We start from the raw sequence: 23,631 nt of genomic DNA on the forward strand, positions 1-23,631 counted from the left end.
ATTAAATCATACTAAACTATTTTTATTCACAAATGTGAGTGACATGCTGGCACTGTGGAACCCTGGCCACCCACCAACATGGCTGGTGAAACAGACATCTGACCCACCAATGACAAAATGTACCCGCGTTTGGCAGGTGGTGGGTGTTCATTTTAAGCCCTGGTCCGGACCTGCAGGCTTGGATGTGAATACCCCTGATATATCTACAATACGCCACCAAGGAGTCTCACCTGTCCAATGAAGCCATGCTACCCCTCTCTCCCTGGGCCAGGGGTGCACCTCCCCAGTAGTACATGTCCCCTGCTCCACTCATGTCTCCATCCAGAGTCCCTTCATAGCTCCTGGGAGGGGAGAGAAGAGGTATGGGGATAATAGTATGAAGTGAACACTACTCCTGTGATGGAGTGGACACTACACTGATAGGGGTTAGTAGGGAGTGGACACTACACCGGTAGGGGTTAGTAGGGAGTGGACACTACACCGGTAGGGGTTAGTAGGGAGTGGACACTACACCGATAGGGGTTAGTAGGGAGTGGACACTACACTGGTAGGGGTTAGTAGGGAGTGGACACTACACTGGTAGGGGTTAGTAGGGAGTGGACACTACACCGATAGGGGTTAGTAGGTAGTGGACACTACACCGGTAGGGGTTAGTAGGGAGTGGACACTACACCGGTAGGGGTTAGTAGGGAGTGGACACTACACCGGTAGGGGTTAGTAGGGAGTGGACACTACACCGATAGGGGTTAGTAGGGAGTGGACACTACACCGATAGGGGTTAGTAGGGAGTGGACACTACACCGGTAGGGGTTAGTAGGGAGTGAACACTACACCGATAGGGGTTAGTAGGGAGTGGACACTACACCGATAGGGGTTAGTAGGGAGTGGACACTACACCGATAGGGGTTAGTAGGGAGTGGACACTACACCGATAGGGGTTAGTAGGGAGTGGACACTACACCGATAGGGGTTAGTAGGGAGTGGACACTACACCGGTAGGGGTTAGTAGGGAGTGGACACTACACTGGTAGGGGTTAGTAGGGAGTGGACACTACACTGGTAGGGGTTAGTAGGGAGTGGACACTACACTGGTAGGGGTTAGTAGGGAGTGGACACTACACTGGTAGGGGTTAGTAGGGAGTGGACACTACACTGGTAGGGGTTAGTAGGGAGTGGACACTACACTGGTAGGGGTTAGTAGGGAGTGGACACTACACTGATAGGGGTTAGTAGGGAGTGGACACTACACTGATAGGGGTTAGTAGGGAGTGGACACTACACTGATAGGGGTTAGTAGGGAGTGGACACTACACTGATAGGGGTTAGTAGGGAGTGGACACTACACTGGTAGGGGTTAGTAGGGAGTGGACACTACACTGGTAGGGGTTAGTAGGGAGTGGACACTACACTGGTAGGGGTTAGTAGGGAGTGGACACTACACTGGTAGGGGTTAGTAGGGAGTGGACATTACACTGATAGGGGTTAGTAGGGAGTGGACACTACACTGATAGGGGTTAGTAGGGAGTGGACACTACACTGATAGGGGTTAGTAGGGAGTGGACACTACACTGACTGAATAAACAACCAGGGATACAGAGAAGGAGACCAGACATTACTGCACACACTCCCTCCACACACACTGGGGCATGTACCCTGTCCTGCGGGGCGGTCCGTGGTTGAAGGCTTGTTGGTTGCGTGGTACTGTTCCGTAGTGGATGGCCGGTCCCATGCCGTAGTCTGCCTCGTCATATCCCAGACTCCTCTGGTCATCCTCCAGACCGTACGGCTCAGGGACAAACCTCTGCATCCCAGACAGCTCCAACGCACTGCCCATACGACCCACCTGACAATACAATATCATCATGTTAATACACACTCTGCATCCCAGACAGCTCCAACACACTGGTCATACGACCCACCTGACAATACAATATCATCATGTTAATACACACTCTGCAGTCCTGACAGCTCCAACACACTGGTCTTATGACCCACCTGACAATACAATATCATCATGTTAATACACACTCTGCAGTCCTGACAGCTCCAACACACTGGTCATACGACCCACCTGACAATACAATATCATCATGTTAATACACACTCTGCAGTCCTGACAGCACCAACACACTGGTCTTACGACCCACCTGACAATACAATATCATCATGTTAATACACACTCTGCAGTCCTGACAGCTCCAACACACTGCCCATACGACAATACAATATCATCATGTTAATACACACTCTGCAGTCCTGACAGCTCCAACACACTGGTCATACGACCCACCTGACAATACAATATCATCATGTTAATACACACTCTGCAGTCCAGACAGCTCCAACACACTGCCCATACGACCCACCTGACAATACAATATCATCATGTTAATACACACTCTGCAGTCCAGACAGCTCCAACACACTGGTCATACGACCCACCTGACAATACAATATCATCATGTTAATACACACTCTGCAGTCCTGACAGCTCCAACACACTGGTCTTACGACCCACCTGACAATACAATATCATCATGTTAATACACACTCTGCAGTCCTGACAGCTCCAACACACTGGTCATACGACCCACCTGACAATACAATATCATCATGTTAATACACACTCTGCAGTCCTGACAGCTCCAACACACTGGTCATACGACCCACCTTACAATACAATATCATCATGTTAATACACACTCTGCAGTCCTGACAGCTCCAACACACTGGTCATACGACCCACCTGACAATACAATATCATCATGTTAATACACACTCTGCAGTCCTGACAGCTCCAACACACTGGTCTTACGACCCACCTGACAATACAATATCATCATGTTAATACACACTCTGCATCCCAGACAGCTCCAACACACTGGTCATACAACCCACCTGACAATACAATATCATCATGTTAATACACACTCTGCAGTCCAGACAGCTCCAACACACTGGTCTTACGACCCACCTGACAATACAATATCATCATGTTAATACACACTCTGCAGTCCAGACAGCTCCAACACACTGGTCATACGACCCACCTGACAATACAATATCATCATGTTAATACACACTCTGCATCCCAGACAGCTCCAACACACTGCCCATACGACCCACCTGACAATACAATATCATCATGTTAATACACACTCTGCAGTCCAGACAGCTCCAACACACTGGTCATACGACCCACCTGTGGCTGTGCTACGTATGGGTCCAGCTGGTTCCTGCTGATGGCTCTGTATCCTGAGTCCAGGGTCCGGTACCCATCAGCTGGCCTGGAGGAGAGGAGAAGTAGAGAGGAGAGAAGAGTTGAGGGAGAAAGGAGAGGATATACCCGTTGTCTCCCAACTCTACGTCTATGGTTAAAGAGACAACAGATCCTACCTGTAGCGGTCGTCCATGCGCGCTCCCCTGCTCAGGCTGGCGTAGGTCTCCCCTATGGAGGGAGGAGGGCCCTGGCGATAGTCCTCGTACCCCCCCGGGGGTCCGTAGTGGTAGTTTCGGGGCACGGTGTTGGTGGGGTAATCCATGGGAGGACCTGGCTGTCTGTAGACCCGCTCCATGGGGGTGGTGTAACCCCCTACACCTGTCATAGACCCCCCTCCATCCAGGGAGAGGTTGTCAGACACAGAGGGGATGACTGTACGAGTCATGGTAGTCTTCACTACCTTCTTTACCTGGGGAGAGGGGGAGGAGATGACAGTATGAGTCAGGGGAGAGAGGTTAGTGTCAGACACAGAGGAGATGACAGTACGAGTCAGGGGAGAGAGGTTAGTGTCAGACACGGAGGAGATGACAGTACGAGTCAGGGGAGAGAGGTTAGTGTCAGACACAAAGGAGATGACAGTATGAGTCAGGGGAGAGGTTAGTGTCAGACGCGGAGGAGATGACAGTACGAGTCAGGGGAGAGAGGTTAGTGTCAGACATGGAGATGACAGTACGAGTCAGGGGAGAGAGGTTAGTGTCAGACATGGAGACGACATGAGTCAGGGGAGGGGTAGAGAGGTTGGAGAGGAAAAGGAGGGGAGAAAAAGATAAGTGAGAGAAAGTAAGGGGTGTGGAGGCAGAAAAAGTCAGTCAATTAGCTAATGTCATTCACAATCCTCAAGTGTCAACTGTGTGTGTGTGTGTGTGTGTGTTTTAGTAAAGGTAGTACCGTAGTTTCTGTGCGGCGCGTGGTGCCATCTTCGCTGGTTTCCACGGAGATGACGGGGGGCACCTCGTGAGGGTCCTCCTCCACGGTAACCGTCTCCTGGACAACTTGACCAGGCTCCATCCTGTACTGAAGAACGGAGACAGACCCCGTTACACACACACAATTTATCACACACACACACACACACACACAAATCCACACTAGCGAACTTAATTAACACAGGTGAACACATCACACACACACACAGATACATAAAGACAGTCACACAACTGACAAAGAGGAAGACATATTCCGGTACACACACACACACAGCTTACATGTGTCCCGTTGACGTATCCCTCGTTCAGTGTGAGCCTCTCTATGTCCGCATCACAAGAAACACGCCCATTCTGTAGAGCGGAGGGGAAGACAGGGGTTGTTTACACAAGTGGACAGAGTGTGTGTGTGTGTGTCAACCGCAGGGCCAGGAGGAGCAGAGGTATTCCAAACATTCAGAGGAGCAGGTTAACGCAGGACACAGAGAGAATGTCATGACATCAGAGCCCCAGGCTCCACCACTATCCATTCAGTCAACCCCAGACAACACCACTATCCCATTCAGTCAACCCCAGACAACACCACTATCCCATTCAGTCAACCCAGACAACACCACTATCCCATTCAGTCAACCCCAGACAACAGGCAACACCACTATCCCATTCAGTCAACCCCAGACAACACCACTATCCCATTCAGTCAACCCCAGACAACAGACAACACCACTATCCCATTCAGTCAACCCCAGACAACACCACTATCCCACTCAGTCAACCCCAGACAACAGACAACACCACTATCCCATTCAGTCAACCCCAGACAACAGGCAACACCACTATCCCATTCAGTCAACCCCAGACAACAGGCAACACCACTATCCCATTCAGTCAACCCCAGACAACAGGCAACACCACTATCCCATTCAGTCAACACCACTATCCCATTCAGTCAACACCACTATCCCATTCAGTCAACACCACTATCCCATTCAGTCAACCCCAGACAACACCACTATCCCATTCAGTCAACCCCAGACAACACCACTATCCCATTCAGTCAACCCCAGACAACACCACTATCCCATTCAGTCAACCCCAGACAACAGACAACACCACTATCCCATTCAGTCAACCCCAGACAACACCACTATCCCACTCAGTCAACCCCAGACAACAGACAACACCACTATCCCATTCAGTCAACCCCAGACAACAGGCAACACCACTATCCCATTCAGTCAACCCCAGACAACAGGCAACACCACTATCCCATTCAGTCAACCCCAGACAACAGGCAACACCACTATCCCATTCAGTCAACCCCAGACAACAGGCAACACCACTATCCCATTCAGTCAACCCCAGACAACACCACTATCCCATTCAGTCAACCCCAGACAACACCACTATCCCATTCAGTCAACCCCAGACAACACCACTATCCCATTCAGTCAACCCCAGACAACACCACTATCCCATTCAGTCAACCCCAGACAACACCACTATCCCATTCAGTCAACCTCAAACAGGCAACACCACTATCCCATTCAGTCAACCCCAGACAACAGGCAACACCACTATCCCATTCAGTCAACCCAAGCAACACCACTACCCCATTCAGTCAACCCCAGACAACACCACTATCCCATTCAGTCAACCCCAGACAACAGGCAACACCACTATTCCAGTCAGTCAACCCCAGACAACACCACTATCCCATTCAGTCAACCCCAGACAACACCACTATCCCATTCAGTCAACCCCAGACAACACCACTATCCCATTCAGTCAACACCACTAGCCCATTCAGTCAACAACAGGCAACACCACTATCCCATTCAGTCAACAACAGGCAACACCACTATCCCATTCTGTCAACCCCAGACATTTAAGCAGAAATACAGTAAGTACAGAGTAGACAAACAATCCAACAATTGATGAAGCGAATGAAAAAAAGATGAATGGATGGACAGAATGGGTGAGTCATGGAGGAGGATGAGAGACCGGTTCAGAGCAACACTGCAGCCAGCAAGACAGAAAGAGCCTCAGAGAGAGCAGGGCGTGTGAGAACCTGTCAGTGGGTTGTCAGTTGGCTGTGTGTGTGTCTGTCTCAGTGGGGTTCTCAATGTGTGTGTGTGTGTGTGTGTGTGTGTGTGTGTGTGTGTGTGTGTGTGTGTGTGTGAGATTTGTAAACAGGGTGAAGACCAGGCACATTCCAACCCTGTCTGTTCTCCAGAGATACAACACTGACTGACCAGACCAACCCTGAGAGACGAGACTACGTGTTTTACGTGTGGTGTGTTAATCAAATGCCTGAGGTGGTAAAATGACACACCTCAGTGTGTTTTCTTACCAGACAGTGTGCGTTGACAAGTAATCTAAAGCTATGTGGTCACTACGTCCAGATAGGGAAGCCTGACACAGTCAGACACTAAGCAGGAAGTGGACATGGTAAACAGTAACCAAGACCAGGGATTGGACAAAACCCAACCGCAGCGGTATGCAGCGGTATACTATTTGTAAAAATAAAGTGTATTTCCCTCCTCTGTTTTCCCTTCTGCTCAGTGTACACATGCAGCTCTTCCTTCAGAATAGCACCAACAATGACATTCAGTAGCTACTAGCGGTGCTTGTATAACGTTGAGCTGGATTTGCCTGTCTTTGCCATTGGTTTATTTTCATACGTTAGCATTTAGCTAACAGCTAACATTCTCAAACTAAATACTGCAATTCTACTATCTGAACGATCTGTAATATTCTGACCACAGGATCAGCCATGGACTGGGATCATTAACACTGAAAATACGATATACCGTAATGTTTTATCACATATGAGCCTTAGGAATGTCTTCTAGCCAGGTTTATAATATGACATTTCTCTCTAGCCTATATGAGAATTTCACATGTCAACACCGAACTGCCACAAAAACAATTGTACCACAAGTCTGCTGCAATGCGTAACTGCAAAAACAACCAGAGGTGGGACCAGGCTACCTTCACATGGCATGCACATCCCCAGAGATGACCTGGGGGGAGTTAGACACAAGGCTGGGACCAGGCTACCTTCACATGGCATGCACATCCCCAGAGATGACCTGGGGGGAGTTAGACACAAGGCTGGGACCAGGCTACCTTCACATGGCATGCACATCCCCAGAGATGACCTGGGGGGAGTTAGACACAAGGCTGGGACCAGGCTACCTTCACATGGCAAGCACATCCCCAGAGATGACCTGGGGGGAGTTAGACACAAGGCTGTTTCCACCATGGCCTGGGACAGAGGCCAGACTGACAGCATTAGGGATGGAAGCGGACGGTCATGATAGGGCGGACCAATGATGGCTACAGGAAGGGTTGACCAATGATGGAACGGGACGACGGTAAGCCGGTTGGGGTGAGGCAATGGGTGACACCATGGGGGCCAGGATCGCAAAATTATGTGAACTTCATGAAACATTTCACAGGTTTTCCGGAAATCCTCCAATTTCCTGCTTATTCCCTCCTGGAAGATATCGGAATGTTGCAACCCTAACTTCAGCTATGGAGGTGACGGCATGGATAGTTACAAAGACGGTTAAACGTGATGAAACAAGGTAGGACGAAGTGATGGAATGTGTGATACCATGATGGCTATGGGGGTGATGGATGATCCCATGAATACTATGGGGGTGATGGATGATCCCATGAATACTATGGGGGTGATGGGTGATCCCATGGGGGCGAGGGCTTTACCTGTAGATTGGGGGGAGGGCGTGGGAGGGTACCTCCGCACCTCCTCTCCTCCTCCAGAGCGCGAGTCAGACGCTCAAACTGACGCTCCTGCTCCCGCACGGAGGCCAGGAGAGAGGCTGCACTCTCACACTGCTCCATTCACACTGAGTAGAGAGGACAGGACAGGGTTCAACCACCTAGCACCACACTGAGTAGAGGACAGGACAGGGTTCAACCACCTAGCACCACACTGAGTAGAGAGGACAGGACAGGGTTCAACCACCAAGCACCACACGGAGTAGAGGACAGGGTTCAACCACCTAGCACCACACTGAGTAGAGGACAGGACAGGGTTAAATCACCTGCACCACACTGAGTAGAGGACAGGACAGGGTTAAACCACCTAGCACCACACTGAGTAGAGGACAGGACAGGGTTCAACCACCTAGCACCACACGGAGTAGAGAGGACAGGACAGGGTTCAACCACCTAGCACCACTGAGTAGAGAGGACAGGACAGGGTTCAACCACCTAGCACCACACTGAGTAGAGGACAGGACAGGGTTCAACCACCTAGCACCACACTGAGTAGAGAGGACAGGACAGGGTTCAACCACCAAGCACCACACGGAGTAGAGAGGACAGGACAGGGTTCAACCACCTAGCACCACACCGAGTAGAGGACAGGACAGGGTTCAACCACCTAGCACCACACGGAGTAGAGAGGACAGGACAGGGTTCAACCACCTAGCACCACACGGAGTAGACAGGACAGGGTTAAACCACCTAGCACCACACGGAGTAGAGAGGACAGGACAGGGTTCAACCACCTAGCACCACACGGAGTAGAGAGGACAGGACAGGGTTCAACCACCTAGCACCACACGGAGTAGAGAGGACAGGGTTAAATCACCTGCACCACACTGAGTAGAGGACAGGACAGGGTTAAACCACCTAGCACCACACTGAGTAGAGGACAGGACAGGGTTCAACCACCTAGCACCACACGGAGTAGAGAGGACAGGGTTAAATCACCTGCACCACACTGAGTAGAGGACAGGACAGGGTTAAACCACCTAGCACCACACGGAGTAGAGAGGACAGGACAGGGTTCAACCACCTAGCACCACACGGAGTAGAGAGGACAGGGTTAAATCACCTGCACCACACTGAGTAGGGGACAGGACAGGGTTAAACCACCTAGCACCACACTGAGTAGAGGACAGGACAGGGTTCAACCACCTAGCACCACACGGAGTAGAGAGGACAGGGTTCAACCACCTAGCACCACACGGAGTAGAGAGGACAGGACAGGGTTCAACCACCTAGCACCACACGGAGTAGAGAGGACAGGACAGGGTTAAACCACCTAGCACCACACGGAGTAGAGAGGACAGGACAGGGTTCAACCACCTAGCACCACACGGAGTAGAGAGGACAGGGTTCAACCACCTAGCACCACACGGAGTAGAGAGGACAGGGTTCAACCACCTAGCACCACACGGAGTAGAGAGGACAGGACAGGGTTAAACCACCTAGCACCACACTGAGTAGAGGACAGGACAGGGTTAAACCACCTAGCACCACACTGAGTAGAGGACAGGGTTCAACCACCTAGCACCACACTGAGTAGAGGACAGGACAGGGTTCAACCACCTAGCACCACACGGAGTAGAGAGGACAGGGTTAAATCACCTGCACCACACTGAGTAGAGGACAGGACAGGGTTAAACCACCTAGCACCACACGGAGTAGAGAGGACAGGGTTCAACCACCTAGCACCACACGGAGTAGAGAGGACAGGGTTCAACCACCTAGCACCACACGGAGTAGAGAGGACAGGACAGGGTTAAACATCCTAGCACCACACTGAGTAGACAGGACAGGGTTAAACATCCTAGCACCACACGGAGTAGAGAGGACAGGACAGGGTTCAACCACCTAGCATCACACGGAGTAGAGAGGACAGGACAGGGTTAAACCACCTAGCACCACACTGAGTAGAGGACAGGGTTAAACCACCTAGCACCACACTGAGTAGAGGACAGGACAGGGTTCAACCACCTAGCACCACACGGAGTAGAGAGGACAGGGTTAAATCACCTGCACCACACTGAGTAGAGGACAGGACAGGGTTAAACCACCTAGCACCACACGGAGTAGAGAGGACAGGACAGGGTTCAACCACCTAGCACCACACGGAGTAGAGAGGACAGGGTTAAATCACCTGCACCACACTGAGTAGAGGACAGGACAGGGTTAAACCACCTAGCACCACACGGAGTAGAGAGGACAGGACAGGGTTCAACCACCTAGCACCACACGGAGTAGAGAGGACAGGGTTAAATCACCTGCACCACACTGAGTAGAGGACAGGACAGGGTTAAATCACCTGCACCACACAAAGAGGAAGGACAGAGTTAACCTGACACACACAGAATAAACTGTTTTTAAACCACATTCCATACTCCGTTATAGTCACACACACACACACAGAGAGACATAGACAGAGACAGTTAACCCACAAACACACATTACAGTGATGCTGTACAGAGAAGCAGCAGGGCGCCAGGATGCTAATCACCTCCACACTTAGAGATGAACAGCACGAGAGAGAGGGGAGGAGAGGACGAGAAGGAGAGAGAGGGAGGATAGGAGGGAGGTTGAGGAGATACAGGAAAGAGAAGAGGAAGAGGGAGAAGCAGAAGGAAATATGTCGAGTTACAATAGGAGTGTGATGACTGGGGGCGAGAATCACATGTTCTTAGGGAAGGGCTGTGGCAGGTGGTGCTCGTTAGCACCTCTTGTCTTCCACAGAGGCAGGTGAGAGCGAGATAAAGAGAGGAGAGAATGAGCGTCAGAGCGAGAGAGAGCACCACGGGTTCTAGAAGTCTATTTCTGGGCCCAGAGTTTACACCCATCAGTTCCTGGCTGAGCCCAAAACAGAACCAGAAACTAGAACGACAGTAAAAGACGGAACAGACCTTTAAAGACACAGTGCAGTGAGAAACATGATTTTACTGTGTTTTATATTCACACTATGGAGGTTGAAATAATACTGTGAAAATCACAATGCCCTTTAGTGTAAGAGCTGTTAGAAAAGACTGCCTGGAATTTCAGCCTGTTTTGCTGGGATGGAGTTTGTTAATCTCAATAGGGGGGGGGGCGCTATTTCCACTTTGTAAAAAATCGTTCCCAAATTAAACTGCCTCGTACTCAATTCTTGCTCGTACAATATGCATATTATTATTACTATTGGATAGAAAACACTCTCTAGTTTCTAAAACCGTTTGAATTATATCTGTGAGTAAAACAGAACTCATTTTGCAGCAAACTTCCTGTCAGGAAGTGAGAAATCTGAAATCGAGGGCTCTGTTCCAGGGTCAGCCTATAAATTTGAATGGAATCTATGGGTCTACATGCACTGCATACACCTTCCACTAGATGTCAGTAGGCAGTGAGAGTTGGAATGGGGTGTCTAGCTAGATCTGAGGCCGAACAAGACCGCTTGGAACGGAAGGTCTGGTCTTTTCACCGTTTGGCCTGACGCAAGAGGGACGTCTGCATTGCGCTCTAAAAAGCTTTCGTTTTATAAGTTAGATATCTCCGGCTCTGATTTAATTTGATATATGTGTTAAAAACATCATAATGTAGTTATTTTAAACCGAGTTATATCAGTTTATATCAGTATATTGCGATTTTCGGTATTTTCTTTGTTTTGCGTTATGGTGAGTTGGACACTTCTGCGCCACATGGCTAGCGTTGGCTGCTAATTCCACAGATGAAGACGACATTCCACACCCGAACAACGATTATTCTGGACAAAGGACAACTTGTAAAAGATTCTGATGGAAGCTCATCAAATAGTAGGAACAATTTATGATGTTAATTCGCATTTCTGTCTCAAATGTTTAGACTAATATTCAACCATTATTTTCGGCGCTGTCTCGCTATAACGTAAGCTTATGTCGTACTAACGTTATTTTTAAAAATCTAACACAGCGGTTGCATTAAGAACTAGTGTATCTTTAATTTGCTGTCCAACCTGTATTTTTTTGTCAAATTTATGATTAGTTACTGATTAGATGCCTCCAAGATTTCTCCGGACAATATTTCTGCATTTTCACTACGTATTCACATTGTCAAACCACGAATTGTGCCGCTAAATATGCACATTTTCGAACAAACCATATATGTATTGTGTAATATGATGTTATAGGAGTGTCATCTGATGAAGTTTGAGAAGGTTAGTGAAAAAATTAATATATTTTGCTGGTTTATTCGCTATCGCTAACGTGCCTTGAATGAATGCGGCTGTGTGGTAGGCTATTGTAGTAAGCTAATATAATGCTATATTGTGTTTTCGCTGTAAAACACTTAAAAAATCTGAAATATTGGCTGGATTCACAAGATGTTTGTCTTTCAGTTGCTGTACACTGTGTATTTTTCAGAAATGTTTTATGATGAGTATTTAGGTATTTCGTGTTGGTTTCTGTAGTTATTCTAGCTGTTTTGGTGAGACATGTAATGGTGGCTGCTATGTAAAACTATGATTTATACCTGAAATATGCACATTTTTCGAACAAAACATATGCTATACAATAAATCTGTTATAAGACTGTCATCTGATGAAGTTGTTTCTTGGTTAGTGACTATTTATAGCTTTATTTGGTCGAATTTGTGATAGCTACCTATGCAGTAAAAAAATGGTGAAAATATACGGTTGGGTGGTTGCTATCGTGGTTAGCTAATAGAAATACATATTGTGTCTTCCCTGTAAAACATTTTAAAAATCAGAAATGATGGCTGGATTCACAAGATGTGTATCTTTCATCTGGTGTCTTGGACTTGTGATTTAATGATATTTAGATGCTAGTATTTACTTGTGGCGCTATGCTAGGCTATGCTAGTCAGCTTTTTTACTGATGAGGGTGCTCCCGGATCCGGGATGAGTACCAAGTAGAAGTTAATAGACCAATAAAAAAACCTCTGCCAATAAGAGCTAGTTCTGAGTTTCCCCCTCCCCACTCCCAGACAGCTGATTCATTTCTCAAGCAAGAATGTCTCTTTGCTAACAAGCTATTTTTGTTTCCGTTTGACCATTTGAATTGAAAACAATCACAGCAAGGTACTTAATTGTTACCCACAAATTATTTCATATTGAGAAAAACAGCTGCATTGGACCTTTAAACAAAATGTTAGGTTGTTGAGGAGCCAAACGTAGCTAGATGATTCAGGACAGAACACTTGGCCTAACTGGACCAACCATAAACCCACAGAGATTAACCTCCTGGTCAAGTCTTGGGAAAATCTGTAAAAAATAGGAATGAGGGTCTGAAATAATTTCACTACTCAAATAGTATCATGACTCTTTGTCAGATATCCGGATATTCAAAATACATGTTTTTTTTAAACATACGTTTTTAACCTTTACCGAACCTCAACCCCGTATCCGGGATCACCCCCCACCCCCCCCACACTGATTAGCATCGCTAGCATAGCGTCACAATTAAATAGTAGCATCTAAATATCATTAAATCACAAGTCCAATACACCAAATGAAAGATACAGATCTTGTGAATAAAGCCACCATTTCAGATTTTTAAAATGTTTTACAGGGAAGACAAAATATGTAAATCTATTAGCTAACCACGTTAGCAAAAGACACCATTTTCCTAACTCCATCAGTTTCTTACTCCATCAGGTGCTATCACCAATTCGGCCAAATAAAGATATTGATAGCCACTAACCAAGAAAAAACCTCATCAGATGACAGTCTGATAACATATTTATTGTATAGGATAGGTTTTGTTAGAAAAATGTGCATATTTCAGGTATAAATCATAGTTTACAATTGCACCCACCATCACAACTCGACTAGAATAAATACACAGAGCAACGTGTATTACCTAATTACTAATCATAAAACATTTCTTAAAAATACACAGCTCACAGCAATGGACAGACACAGATCTTGTGAATTCAGACAATATTTCAGATGTTCTAAGTGTTTTACAGCGAAAACACAATAAATCGTTATATTAGCATACCACATATGCAAACGTTACCCGACCATTGATTCAAGCCAAAGAGAGCGATATCGTTATCATCGCCAAAATATATTAATTTTTTCACTAACCTTCTCAGAATTCTTCCGATGACACTCCTGTAACATCATATTACAACATACATATAGAGTTTGTTCGAAAATGTGCATATTTAGCCACAAACAACCGTGGTTATACAATGACAATACTAGCAAAACTAGCCTGAAAATGTCGGACGCCATCTTTCACAGTGATCTTGTCTCATGGATAACTATTCATAAACTTGACTAAAAAAATATAAGTTGGACAGCTATCGAAAGACAAATTAGTTCTTAATGCAATCGCTGAATTACATTTCTAAAATTATCCTTACTGTGCAATACAGGGTTCGCCAAGCGAAGCTATACCAAACAAAATGGCGGAATATGCGTTTAAAATTTTTCGACAGAACAACGATTTATCATCTTAAATATTTCTTACTATGAGGTGATCTTCCATCAGAATCTTGGGCAATGTATCCTTTCTTGGGTCTAATCTTCTTTTGGTCGAAAGATGTCCTCTGTCCGTCGAAATGCCCACTAACGTTCGACCGGGACCCCGAAACGTGCCCAAAGCTTCAAAGAGCATCACATAGAAATGCCTCAAAATCGCACTAAATGGATATAAATTGCTATAAAACGGTTTAAATTAACTACCTTATGATGTTTTTAACACCTATAACGAGTAAAAACATGACCGGCGCTATATTACTGGCTAAACCAAGGCTTGGAAAAATGCCAGTCCGACGTCCTTCTTGCGTTGAGCGCAGGGTCCAAAAGAACGCTACTTCCGGTATTTGGTGATTTATAGAGGCACTGATTGCGCAATCGACTCCATTCAAATTGTCACCACTTACTGACATCTAGAGGAAGGCGTGGGCAGTGTTTGTATCCTCATAGGATTTACAGGGACTTTAAAACTGATCTGGAACCAGAGGCCAAGATTTTCTGAAATCTCACACACTGGGAGGAAAAGTGCTGTAGAATGAGTTCTGTTTCACTCAGAGACATAATTCAAACGGCTATAGAAACTAGAGAGTGTTTTCTATCCAATAATAACAATAATATGCATATTGTACGAGCAAGAATTGAGTACTAGGCAGTTTAATCTGTAGAGCAAATTATGCTAATGCGAAACAGCACCCTTAACCTGAGCTCTTCTGCACGAGGGAGATGGGCTGGCACTCTATTGCTGCTGCTGCGGATGGGCCGGTTAGTAACGTATGAGAAGGGAGCGAGCAGACGGAGGAAGAGGAGAGACTCTATTGCTGCTGCGGATGGGCCGGTTAGTAACGTATGAGAAGGGAGCGAGCAGACGGAGGAAGAGGAGAGACTCTATTGCTGCTGCGGATGGGCCGGTTAGTAACGTATGAGAAGGGAGCGAGCAGACGGAGGAAGAGGAGAGACTCTATTGCTGCTGCGGATGGGCCGGTTAGTAACGTATGAGAAGGGAGCGAGCAGACGGAGGAAGAGGAGAGACTCTATTGCTGCTGCGGATGGGCCGGTTAGTAACGTATGAGAAGGGAGCGAGCAGACGGAGGAAGAGGAGAGACTCTATTGCTGCTGCGGATGGGCCGGTTAGTAACGTATGAGAAGGGAGCGAGCAGACGGAGGAAGAGGAGAGACTCTATTGCTGCTGCTGATGGGCCGGTTAGTAACGTATGAGAAGGGAGCGAGCAGACAGAGGAAGAGGAGAGACTCTATTGCTGCTGCTGATGGGCCGGTTAGTAACGTATGAGAAGGGAGCGAGCAGACGGAGGAAGAGGAGAGACTCTATTGCTGCTGCTGATGGGCCGGTTAGTAACGTATGAGAAGGGAGCGAGCAGACGGAGGAAGAGGAGAGACTCTATTGCTGCTGCGGATGGGCCGGTTAGTAACGTATGAGAAGGGAGCGAGCAGACGGAGGAAGAGGAGAGACTCTATTGCTGCTGCGGATGGGCCGGTTAGTAACGTATGAGAAGGGAGCGAGCAGACGGAGGAAGAGGAGAGACTCTATTGCTGCTGCGGATGGGCCGGTTAGTAACGTATGAGAAGGGAGCGAGCAGACGGAGGAAGAGGAGAGACTCTATTGCTGCTGCTGATGGGCCGGTTAGTAACGTATGAGAAGGGAGCGAGCAGACGGAGGAAGAGGAGAGACTCTATTGCTGCTGCTGATGGGCCGGTTAGTAATGTATGAGAAGGGAGCGAGCAGACGGAGGAAGAGGAGAGACTCTATTGCTGCTGCGGATGGGCCGGTTAGTAACGTATGAGAAGGGAGCGAGCAGACGGAGGAAGAGGAGAGACTCTATTGCTGCTGCGGATGGACCGGTTAGTAACGTATGAGAAGGGAGCGAGCAGACGGAGGAAGAGGAGAGACTCTATTGCTGCTGCTGATGGGCCGGTTAGTAACGTATGAGAAGGGAGCGAGCAGACGGAGGAAGAGGAGAGACTCTATTGCTGCTGCGGATGGACCGGTTAGTAACGTATGAGAAGGGAGCGAGCAGACGGAGGAAGAGGAGAGACTCTATTGCTGCTGCGGATGGGCCGGTTAGTAACGTATGAGAAGGGAGCGAGCAGACGGAGGAAGAGGAGAGACTATTGCTGCTGCTGCGGATGGGCCGGTTAGTAACGTATGAGAAGGGAGCGAGCAGACGGAGGAAGAGGAGAGACTATTGCTGCTGCTGCGGATGGGCCGGTTAGTAACGTATGAGAAGGGAGCGAGCAGACGGAGGAAGAGGAGAGACTCTATTGCTGCTGCGGATGGGCCGGTTAGTAACGTATGAGAAGGGAGCGAGCAGACGGAGGAAGACACCAAGGCAACTCAGCTACAGCCAAGACTAGCTAACTGGTAGCAGTCACAATGTTCTTCATCATCATACAACGTATCATCATAGAAGTCCCTGTCTTGGATAGAGTAGCCTAGAGAAGAGCCAGCTTTACACTGACTGTACAAAACATTAGGAACACCTTATAATATTGAGTTGCGCACCCTCCCGTTCAAAAGGCACATAAATATTTTGTCTTGTCCATTCACCCTCTGAGTGGCACTCATGTCTCAAGGCTTCTTTAACCTGTCTCCTCCCCTTCATCTACACTGATGGTATGGGATTTAACAAGTGACATCAATAAGGGGCTCATGAATTTCACCTGGATTGACCTGGTCAGTTTGTCATGGTAAGAGGTGTTCTTAATGTTTGGTACACTCAGTGTAAATAGCTAGACTAATGCTGCGGCCACATGCTGCACTTCCACCCCAAACCCCATTCACATAAAACAGCAGCCTACCTGTTGGTTGCTGGTTCTAGCCTTCTCCCTCTCATCTGGCTAACTTTTAATTGGGTAATTGTATTCCGTCTAGTGTTGCAATAGTGAAACCTCGCTCCACATCGAGCCTCTTTGATTGGCCAACATAAACAACAAGCTACGCATTGAAGGTTACCGGTCGACTACCAGTCTGTGGCGTCAAAAAACTAACCTACATTGAAAAAAAAGTGTTTTATTCAACTAAGAATTTGAAATGTCATGGTATATTCTTGTATGTAACAATGTCACATGGATATTAACATGTCATTTAGAAAAAGTTTTCCCCCCCCCCCATGTTAAAATAGCCCCCCCCCCACAGAAAGAATTCACAAAATGTCATACTCACAAAAGTATTTCAATCCTAACGTCCGTTTGGATATTTGAATAACCGTTCACATACCTAGTTCAAAACATAACCGATTCAGACCCACATCAGCCTACATGGAATCAGATCCTTGTTGAGCTCTAGTCATACCGGAGGACCAGCCACCCAAATCATTTTCACCCTTGAATCCTGTCTCCAGTCAGCCACTGACAGTATTCATTAGTGTACAGTAGCAACCCCCCACCCAGTCTGCAGCTGTCTGTGGTGAGTGGATGAACAAAGAGACGTGTATTACAGTAGGTCTGGTATCTGGTCATGGTGACATGAGCTTTATCCTTGAAAACTAAAAACAGAACATCAAGTTTCAGTGAACTTGTTTAATCTCTTTACCCAGCCCTTCTCTTTCCGCTTCACACACACACACACACTGTCTCCCCCCCTCTCTTTCTCTCACATACGCACACTGTCTCCCCCCTCTCTCTCACACACTGTCTCCCCCCTCTCTCTCACACACACACACCTCCGTCACACATTCCAACGGGAGTTCTGACATGTCACATCCTGCCTCAGCTGTTCAGGTTGTCTTTGTGGCTAATCCTTTACTTTTTCATTTATCCACTCACCGGTCCCTCTCTACCTCTCTCTCTTTCTCAGCCCTGGAGTGGTTGCAAGGGCAAGGGGACTTTCTTTCCATTCCTCTAATGATTTCACATCTCAAATCAAATGTTATTAGTCACGTACACATATTTTGCTGATGTTATCGCGGGTGCAGCGAAATGCTTATGTTTCTAGCACCAACAGTGCAATAATACAGAACACAAAACAATACACACTAATCCAAAGAAATATAAGAACTAGAAAGAATGATAAAAGTTGGCCTCATTTATCAGCAAACATATTTTCAAGGTACGTCTAAAGCAGGCTAATGCATTTAAATTGGGCTCATGGGTTTACACTGACAGGGACAAAACACTTCAGATGGTTCAGATGGGTAGTCTTGTAACACATACAGGCCTCAAATTTCCCAGCGGCATCGACGACCCCCTTGTGTGGCCACAACGCCCCCGAAAATCCATGCCTTGCAGCCAGTGTCCGTTGTGCCCTTGGGCTGAATATAATCATTATAATTCCCTTCTCCCGGCTGCCAACCGCCGTGCTCCAAAGCACCTCTCACTCACATGGCTCTCTCAGATATCTCAATTGTTATTAGCCAACGCCAGTCTCGTGACCGGGTCCTTCTCACAGGCATCTCAGCTCTGAAGTAGACTAGGAGTGAAGAAGGACACGTCAGGGATGCTACGGTGTTCTTCCTCCTTCTCCAATTCTGAGGTTGTTAGAAGAACTGTCCACATTCACTTTTCATCAGACATCAAGATGAGTAACGAACAGCAAAAGCACTAGCCTGTCAATTTACTATCCCCCATAGTCCAAAAGTTGACCTATTCTATTGGCCAGATTGTCATTCTGTGCAAGAAATAAATATCCCAAACAGATAACTTATTAGGCTATTTACTCACATGATACGTTCCAAATTCCAATTAGCGGGAAAACACCATTCTCCAAAGCACACCGAATAGTTTCATATGACAGAAATGAAAATATCCTTTAAAAATTCAAAAAGAGGGAAGATCTAAAGATGCAACAATTAGCATTGGTTGTTAAAAAGATTGTGTCTTTGGATGCTGGATAATGAAAGTTGAGAACATGAGAAATACTAATATCACATTTACATAAGTATCAGAACCTTTACGCCATACTTAGTTAAAGCACCGTTTGCAGTGATTACAGCATTGAGTTTTCTTGGGTATGACGCCTCAAGCTTGGCACACCTGTATTTGGGGAGTTTCTCCCATTCTTCTCTGCAGATCCTCTCAAGCTCTGTCAGGATGGATGGGGTTGTCTTGGCTGTGTTGTCTTGGCTGTGTGCTTAGAGTCGTTGTCCTGTTGGAAGGTGAACCTTCGCCCCAGTCTGAGGTCCTGAGCGCTCTGGAGCAGGTTTTCATCAAGGATCTCTCTGTACTTTGCTCCGTTCAAGTTTCCCTCGATCCTGACTAGTCTCCCTGCTGCTGAAAAACATCCCCACAGCATGATGCTGCCACCACCATGCTTCATCGTAGGGATGGTGCCAGGTTTCCTCCAGAAGTGACGCTTGGCATTCAGGTCAAAGAGTTGGAAACTTGGTTTCATCAGACCAGAGAATCTTGTTTCTCATGGTCTGAGAATCTTTAGGTGCCTTTTGACAAACTCCAAGTGGGCTGTCATGTGCCTTTTAATGAGGAGTGGCTTCCGTCTGTCCACTCTACCATAAAGGCCTGATTGGTGGAGTGCTGCAGAGATTGTTGTCCTTCTGGAAGGTTCTCCCATCTCCACAGAGGAACTCTGGAGCTCTGTCAGAGTGACCATCGGCACAAAAAGCTTATTTCTCAAAATAAAATGTACATCCCTGTTAGTGAACATTTCTCCTTGGCCAAAATAATCCATCCACCTGACAGGTGTGGCATATCAAGAAGCTGATTAAACAGCATGATCATTACACAGGTGCACCTTGTGCTGGGGGTCACTAAAAGGCCACTAAAATGTGCAGTTTTGTCACAACACAATGCCACAGATGTCTCAGGTTTTGAGGGAGTGTGCAATTGGCATGCTAACTGCAGGATTGTCCATCAGAGCTGTTGCCAGAGAATTTAATGTTAATGACACAAACTATTTGCACCCCGCTTGTTGGAGGAGAAAATGTTGCTGGTTTAAAGCTTATTTTCTGCAATTATTCGCATTTTGGGTGCAGAGAAAGAAAAAAATATTTATATAGCTCATTTTCTTGCAATTCTATACATTTTGCCATGTCTAATGTCTATTCATGTGATATTTGAGTGACTCAAAATCTGTGCTAAAAAACAGATGACATGAACTAGTTATGAATAGCTCTGAGGTATGCAATGACTGACATGACAAGACAAGAGGATACCTGATGATGTACTACCCAATATCGAAATTTCACCTCGTGCATTCTACTATTACAGCTTTTAAGAGTAAGTTGAAAGCCCGACTAAGTTTCTTTTTTTTTTTTAAACACTGCCCTGGCAGATGGCCTTAGTGCCCTGGCAGACTGAACACCTTTTGAAGCCAAATGGCCATGCCCCTAAAATCATGTGCCAGATTTCTAGGATTCTAGGGCTGCGTTCAGACAGGCAGACCAATTCTGATGTTTTTCCCACTAATTGGTCTTTTGACCAATCACATCCGATCATTTCAGAGCTGACCAATTATTGGAGAAAAAAATATCAGAATTGGGCTGCCTGCCTAAACACAGCCTTAGACTGTGTTGTGAGACACAGAGACAGCAGCTGTTCAGAGACCGGAGGTGAGACACCAGTAATATGAGGCTCTGTCATCCTCAATGTGCTGCATGTAATTTTGACCTCACTCAGCATGCCAGGTAGGGTTCTAGGATATTTCTATCAGCTGTTGAAAGAGACTGAAGGTGACCAGTTGGCTAGGATTCTAGGTTCTTTCTAGACTATCAGCTGTTGAAAGACTGAAGGTGACACCAGTGATATCAGTTGGCTAGGATTCTAGGTTCTTTGTAGAGTGTGTTCTTAGACACACACGACAGCTATTGAAACAGACAGCAGTGATATCACGCTCAGTCACCCTAAAGGCTGTTGAATGAGACAGCAGAGATAACACGCTGAGTCAACCTAAAGATTTGCTTGCCACCATGTATGGCTGTACTGTGGTGTTGTGTTTCTGTGTTATATTACGTTACTTACAGGCCGTGGAAATCCTTTCCCATTTCAAGGAGAATAAAGTGTCACGGCTGTATGCATATATGAAGATCTCTGAGCATCAGGCTTCATCACCATAATGCTGATGTTTCTAACAAGTCCAGTCCAGCGCAGGCCTTAAGTGCAGGTGGAGGCCATCGTTAGCCCCTCCATTATTAAAGCCGTTAGCCCAGTGGTGAATCCTGTGTGTCCACTGATGGGACAGCATGGGTATTAGACAGCTAAGCCATTTACTGCTCCCGACCCTACACAGTTCTCACACACAACTAACCCGCCAATGTGCACGATGCATTCTCAGTCAACACATGCATGTAGGATTGTAGGTAAATACTACTAACTGCTCTAGATCAATGCCAGCAGCATACCACCCTGTATCCCAAAGCTGGCTTGCCCCTGAAGCCAAGCAGGGTTAGTCCTGGTCAGTCCCTGGATGGGAGACCAGAGGATGTTGGAAGTGGTGTTGGAGGGCCAGTATGAGGCACTCTTTCCTCTGGTCTAAAATAAAAAATATCCCAATGCACCAGGGCAGTGATTGGGGACATTGCCCTGTGTAGGGTGAAGGCTTTTGGACGGGACGTTAAACGTGTGTCCTGACTCTCTGTGGTCACTAAAGATCCCATGGCACTTATTGTAAGAGTCAGGGTGTTAACCCTGGTGTCCTGGCTAAATTCCCAATGTGGCCCTCATATTGTCACCTTATCACCCCCAGCTTATGACTGGCTCATTCATCCCTCTACCCTGTAACTATTCCCCAGGTTGTTTCTGTAAAGGAGAATGTGTTCTTAGTCAACTTACCTGGTAAAATAAGGTTTAAAAAATATATAAAAAATAAACCACATCTGAAGAAAATATCAAAAATATCAAATATTTTCCAAAAAAAAGAGTCTCAGCGTGACCAGTTAAATCTCCAGATACAAAAGTCATCTCAATCAGTAGCAGTTATCAGGCCTCATGTCAGTGGAAGCTCAGTATGTTCCCATACTACATGGAAATAATAGTTTTATAGTGATTGGGTAGTAATATGCAAGGACCACACACACACTTGATTCCACCGTGTTTTACTGGGTGTCATGGCTGCTGTGTGGTAAAGCATTGTTGTGGTCTGGTCCCTGTACTGGTGCTGTGTGGTAAAGCATTGTTGTGGTCTGGTCCCTGTACTGGTGCTGTGTGGTAAAGCATTGTTGTGGTCTGGTCCCTGTACTGGTGCTATGTGGTAAAGCATTGTTGTAGTCTGGTCCCTGTACTGGTGCTGTGTGGTAAAGCATTGTTGTGGTCTGGTCCCTGTACTGGTGCTGTGTGGTAAAGCATTGTTGTGGTCTGGTCCCTGTACTGGTGCTGTGTGGTAAAGCATTGTTGTGGTCTGGTCCCTGTACTGGTGCTGTGTGGTAAAGCATTGTTGTGGTCTGGTCCCTGTACTGGTGCTGTGTGGTAAAGCATTGTTGTGGTCTGGTCCCTGTACTGGTGCTGTGTGGTAAAGCATTGTTGTGGTCTGGTCCCTGTACTGGTGCTGTGTGGTAAAGCATTGTTGTAGTCTGGTCCCTGTACTGGTGCTGTGTGGTAAAGTCTTGTTGTAGTCTGGTCCCTGTACTGGTGCTGTGTGGTAAAGTCTTGTTGTGGTCTGGTCCCTGTACTGGTGCTGTGTGGTAAAGCATTGTTGTGGTCTGGTCCCTGTACTGGTGCTGTGTGGTAAAGCATTGTTGTGGTCTGGTCCCTGTACTGGTGCTGTGTGGTAAAGCATTGTTGTGGTCTGGTCCCTGTACTGGTGCTGTGTGGTAAAGCATTGTTGTGGTCTGGTCCCTGTACTGGTGCTGTGTGGTAAAGCATTGTTGTGGTCTGGTCGTGTGGTAAAGTCTTGTTGTGGTCTGGTCCCTGTACTGGTGCTGTGTGGTAAAGTATTGTTGTGGTCTGGTCCCTGTACTGGTGCTGTGTGGTAAAGCATTGTTGTGGTCTGGTCCCTGTACTGGTGCTGTGTGGTAAAGTATTGTTGTGGTCTGGTCCCTGTACTGGTGCTGTGTGGTAAAGCATTGTTGTGGTCTGGTCCCTGTACTGGTGCTATGTGGTAAAGTATTGTTGTAGACTGGTCCCTGTACTGGTGCTATGTGGTAAAGTATTGTTGTGGTCTGGTCCCTGTAGTGGTGCTATGTGGTAAAGCATTGTTGTAGTCTGGTCCCTGTAGTGGTGCTATGTGGTAAAGCATTGTTGTAGTCTGGTCCCTGTACTGGTGCTGTGTGGTAAAGCAT

The 23,631-nt window shown here is 46.9% G+C and overlaps 1 protein-coding gene across 7 annotated transcripts in view; it reads right to left on the reverse strand.

The window, feature by feature from the left end:
* The window catches only part of ctnnd1 (catenin (cadherin-associated protein), delta 1), a 52,297-nt gene that overhangs the window by 24,832 nt on the left and 3,834 nt on the right, over positions 1-23,631 (reverse strand). For 4 of the 7 annotated variants that reach the window (XM_038987168.1, XM_038987170.1, XM_038987166.1 and 1 more), the window contains exons 1-7: positions 7,936-8,096; positions 4,486-4,557; positions 4,169-4,294; positions 3,397-3,689; positions 3,203-3,287; positions 1,653-1,843; positions 231-341 (exon numbers count right to left, since the gene is read on the reverse strand). In XM_038987168.1, the coding sequence (XP_038843096.1) occupies positions 231-341; positions 1,653-1,843; positions 3,203-3,287; positions 3,397-3,689; positions 4,169-4,294; positions 4,486-4,557; positions 7,936-8,073 (1,016 nt within the window). In that variant the 5' untranslated portion in view covers positions 8,074-8,096. Of the gene's footprint in view, positions 1-230; positions 342-1,652; positions 1,844-3,202; positions 3,288-3,396; positions 3,690-4,168; positions 4,295-4,485; positions 4,558-7,935; positions 8,097-17,681; positions 17,797-23,631 lie in introns of those variants that run through there. The other 3 variants (XM_038987172.1, XM_038987171.1, XM_038987173.1) reach the window with 3 other exon arrangements.

This window comes from Salvelinus namaycush, unplaced genomic scaffold (assembly GCF_016432855.1).
Source record: "Salvelinus namaycush isolate Seneca unplaced genomic scaffold, SaNama_1.0 Scaffold66, whole genome shotgun sequence".
Classification (NCBI taxonomy): Eukaryota; Metazoa; Chordata; class Actinopteri; order Salmoniformes; family Salmonidae; genus Salvelinus; species Salvelinus namaycush.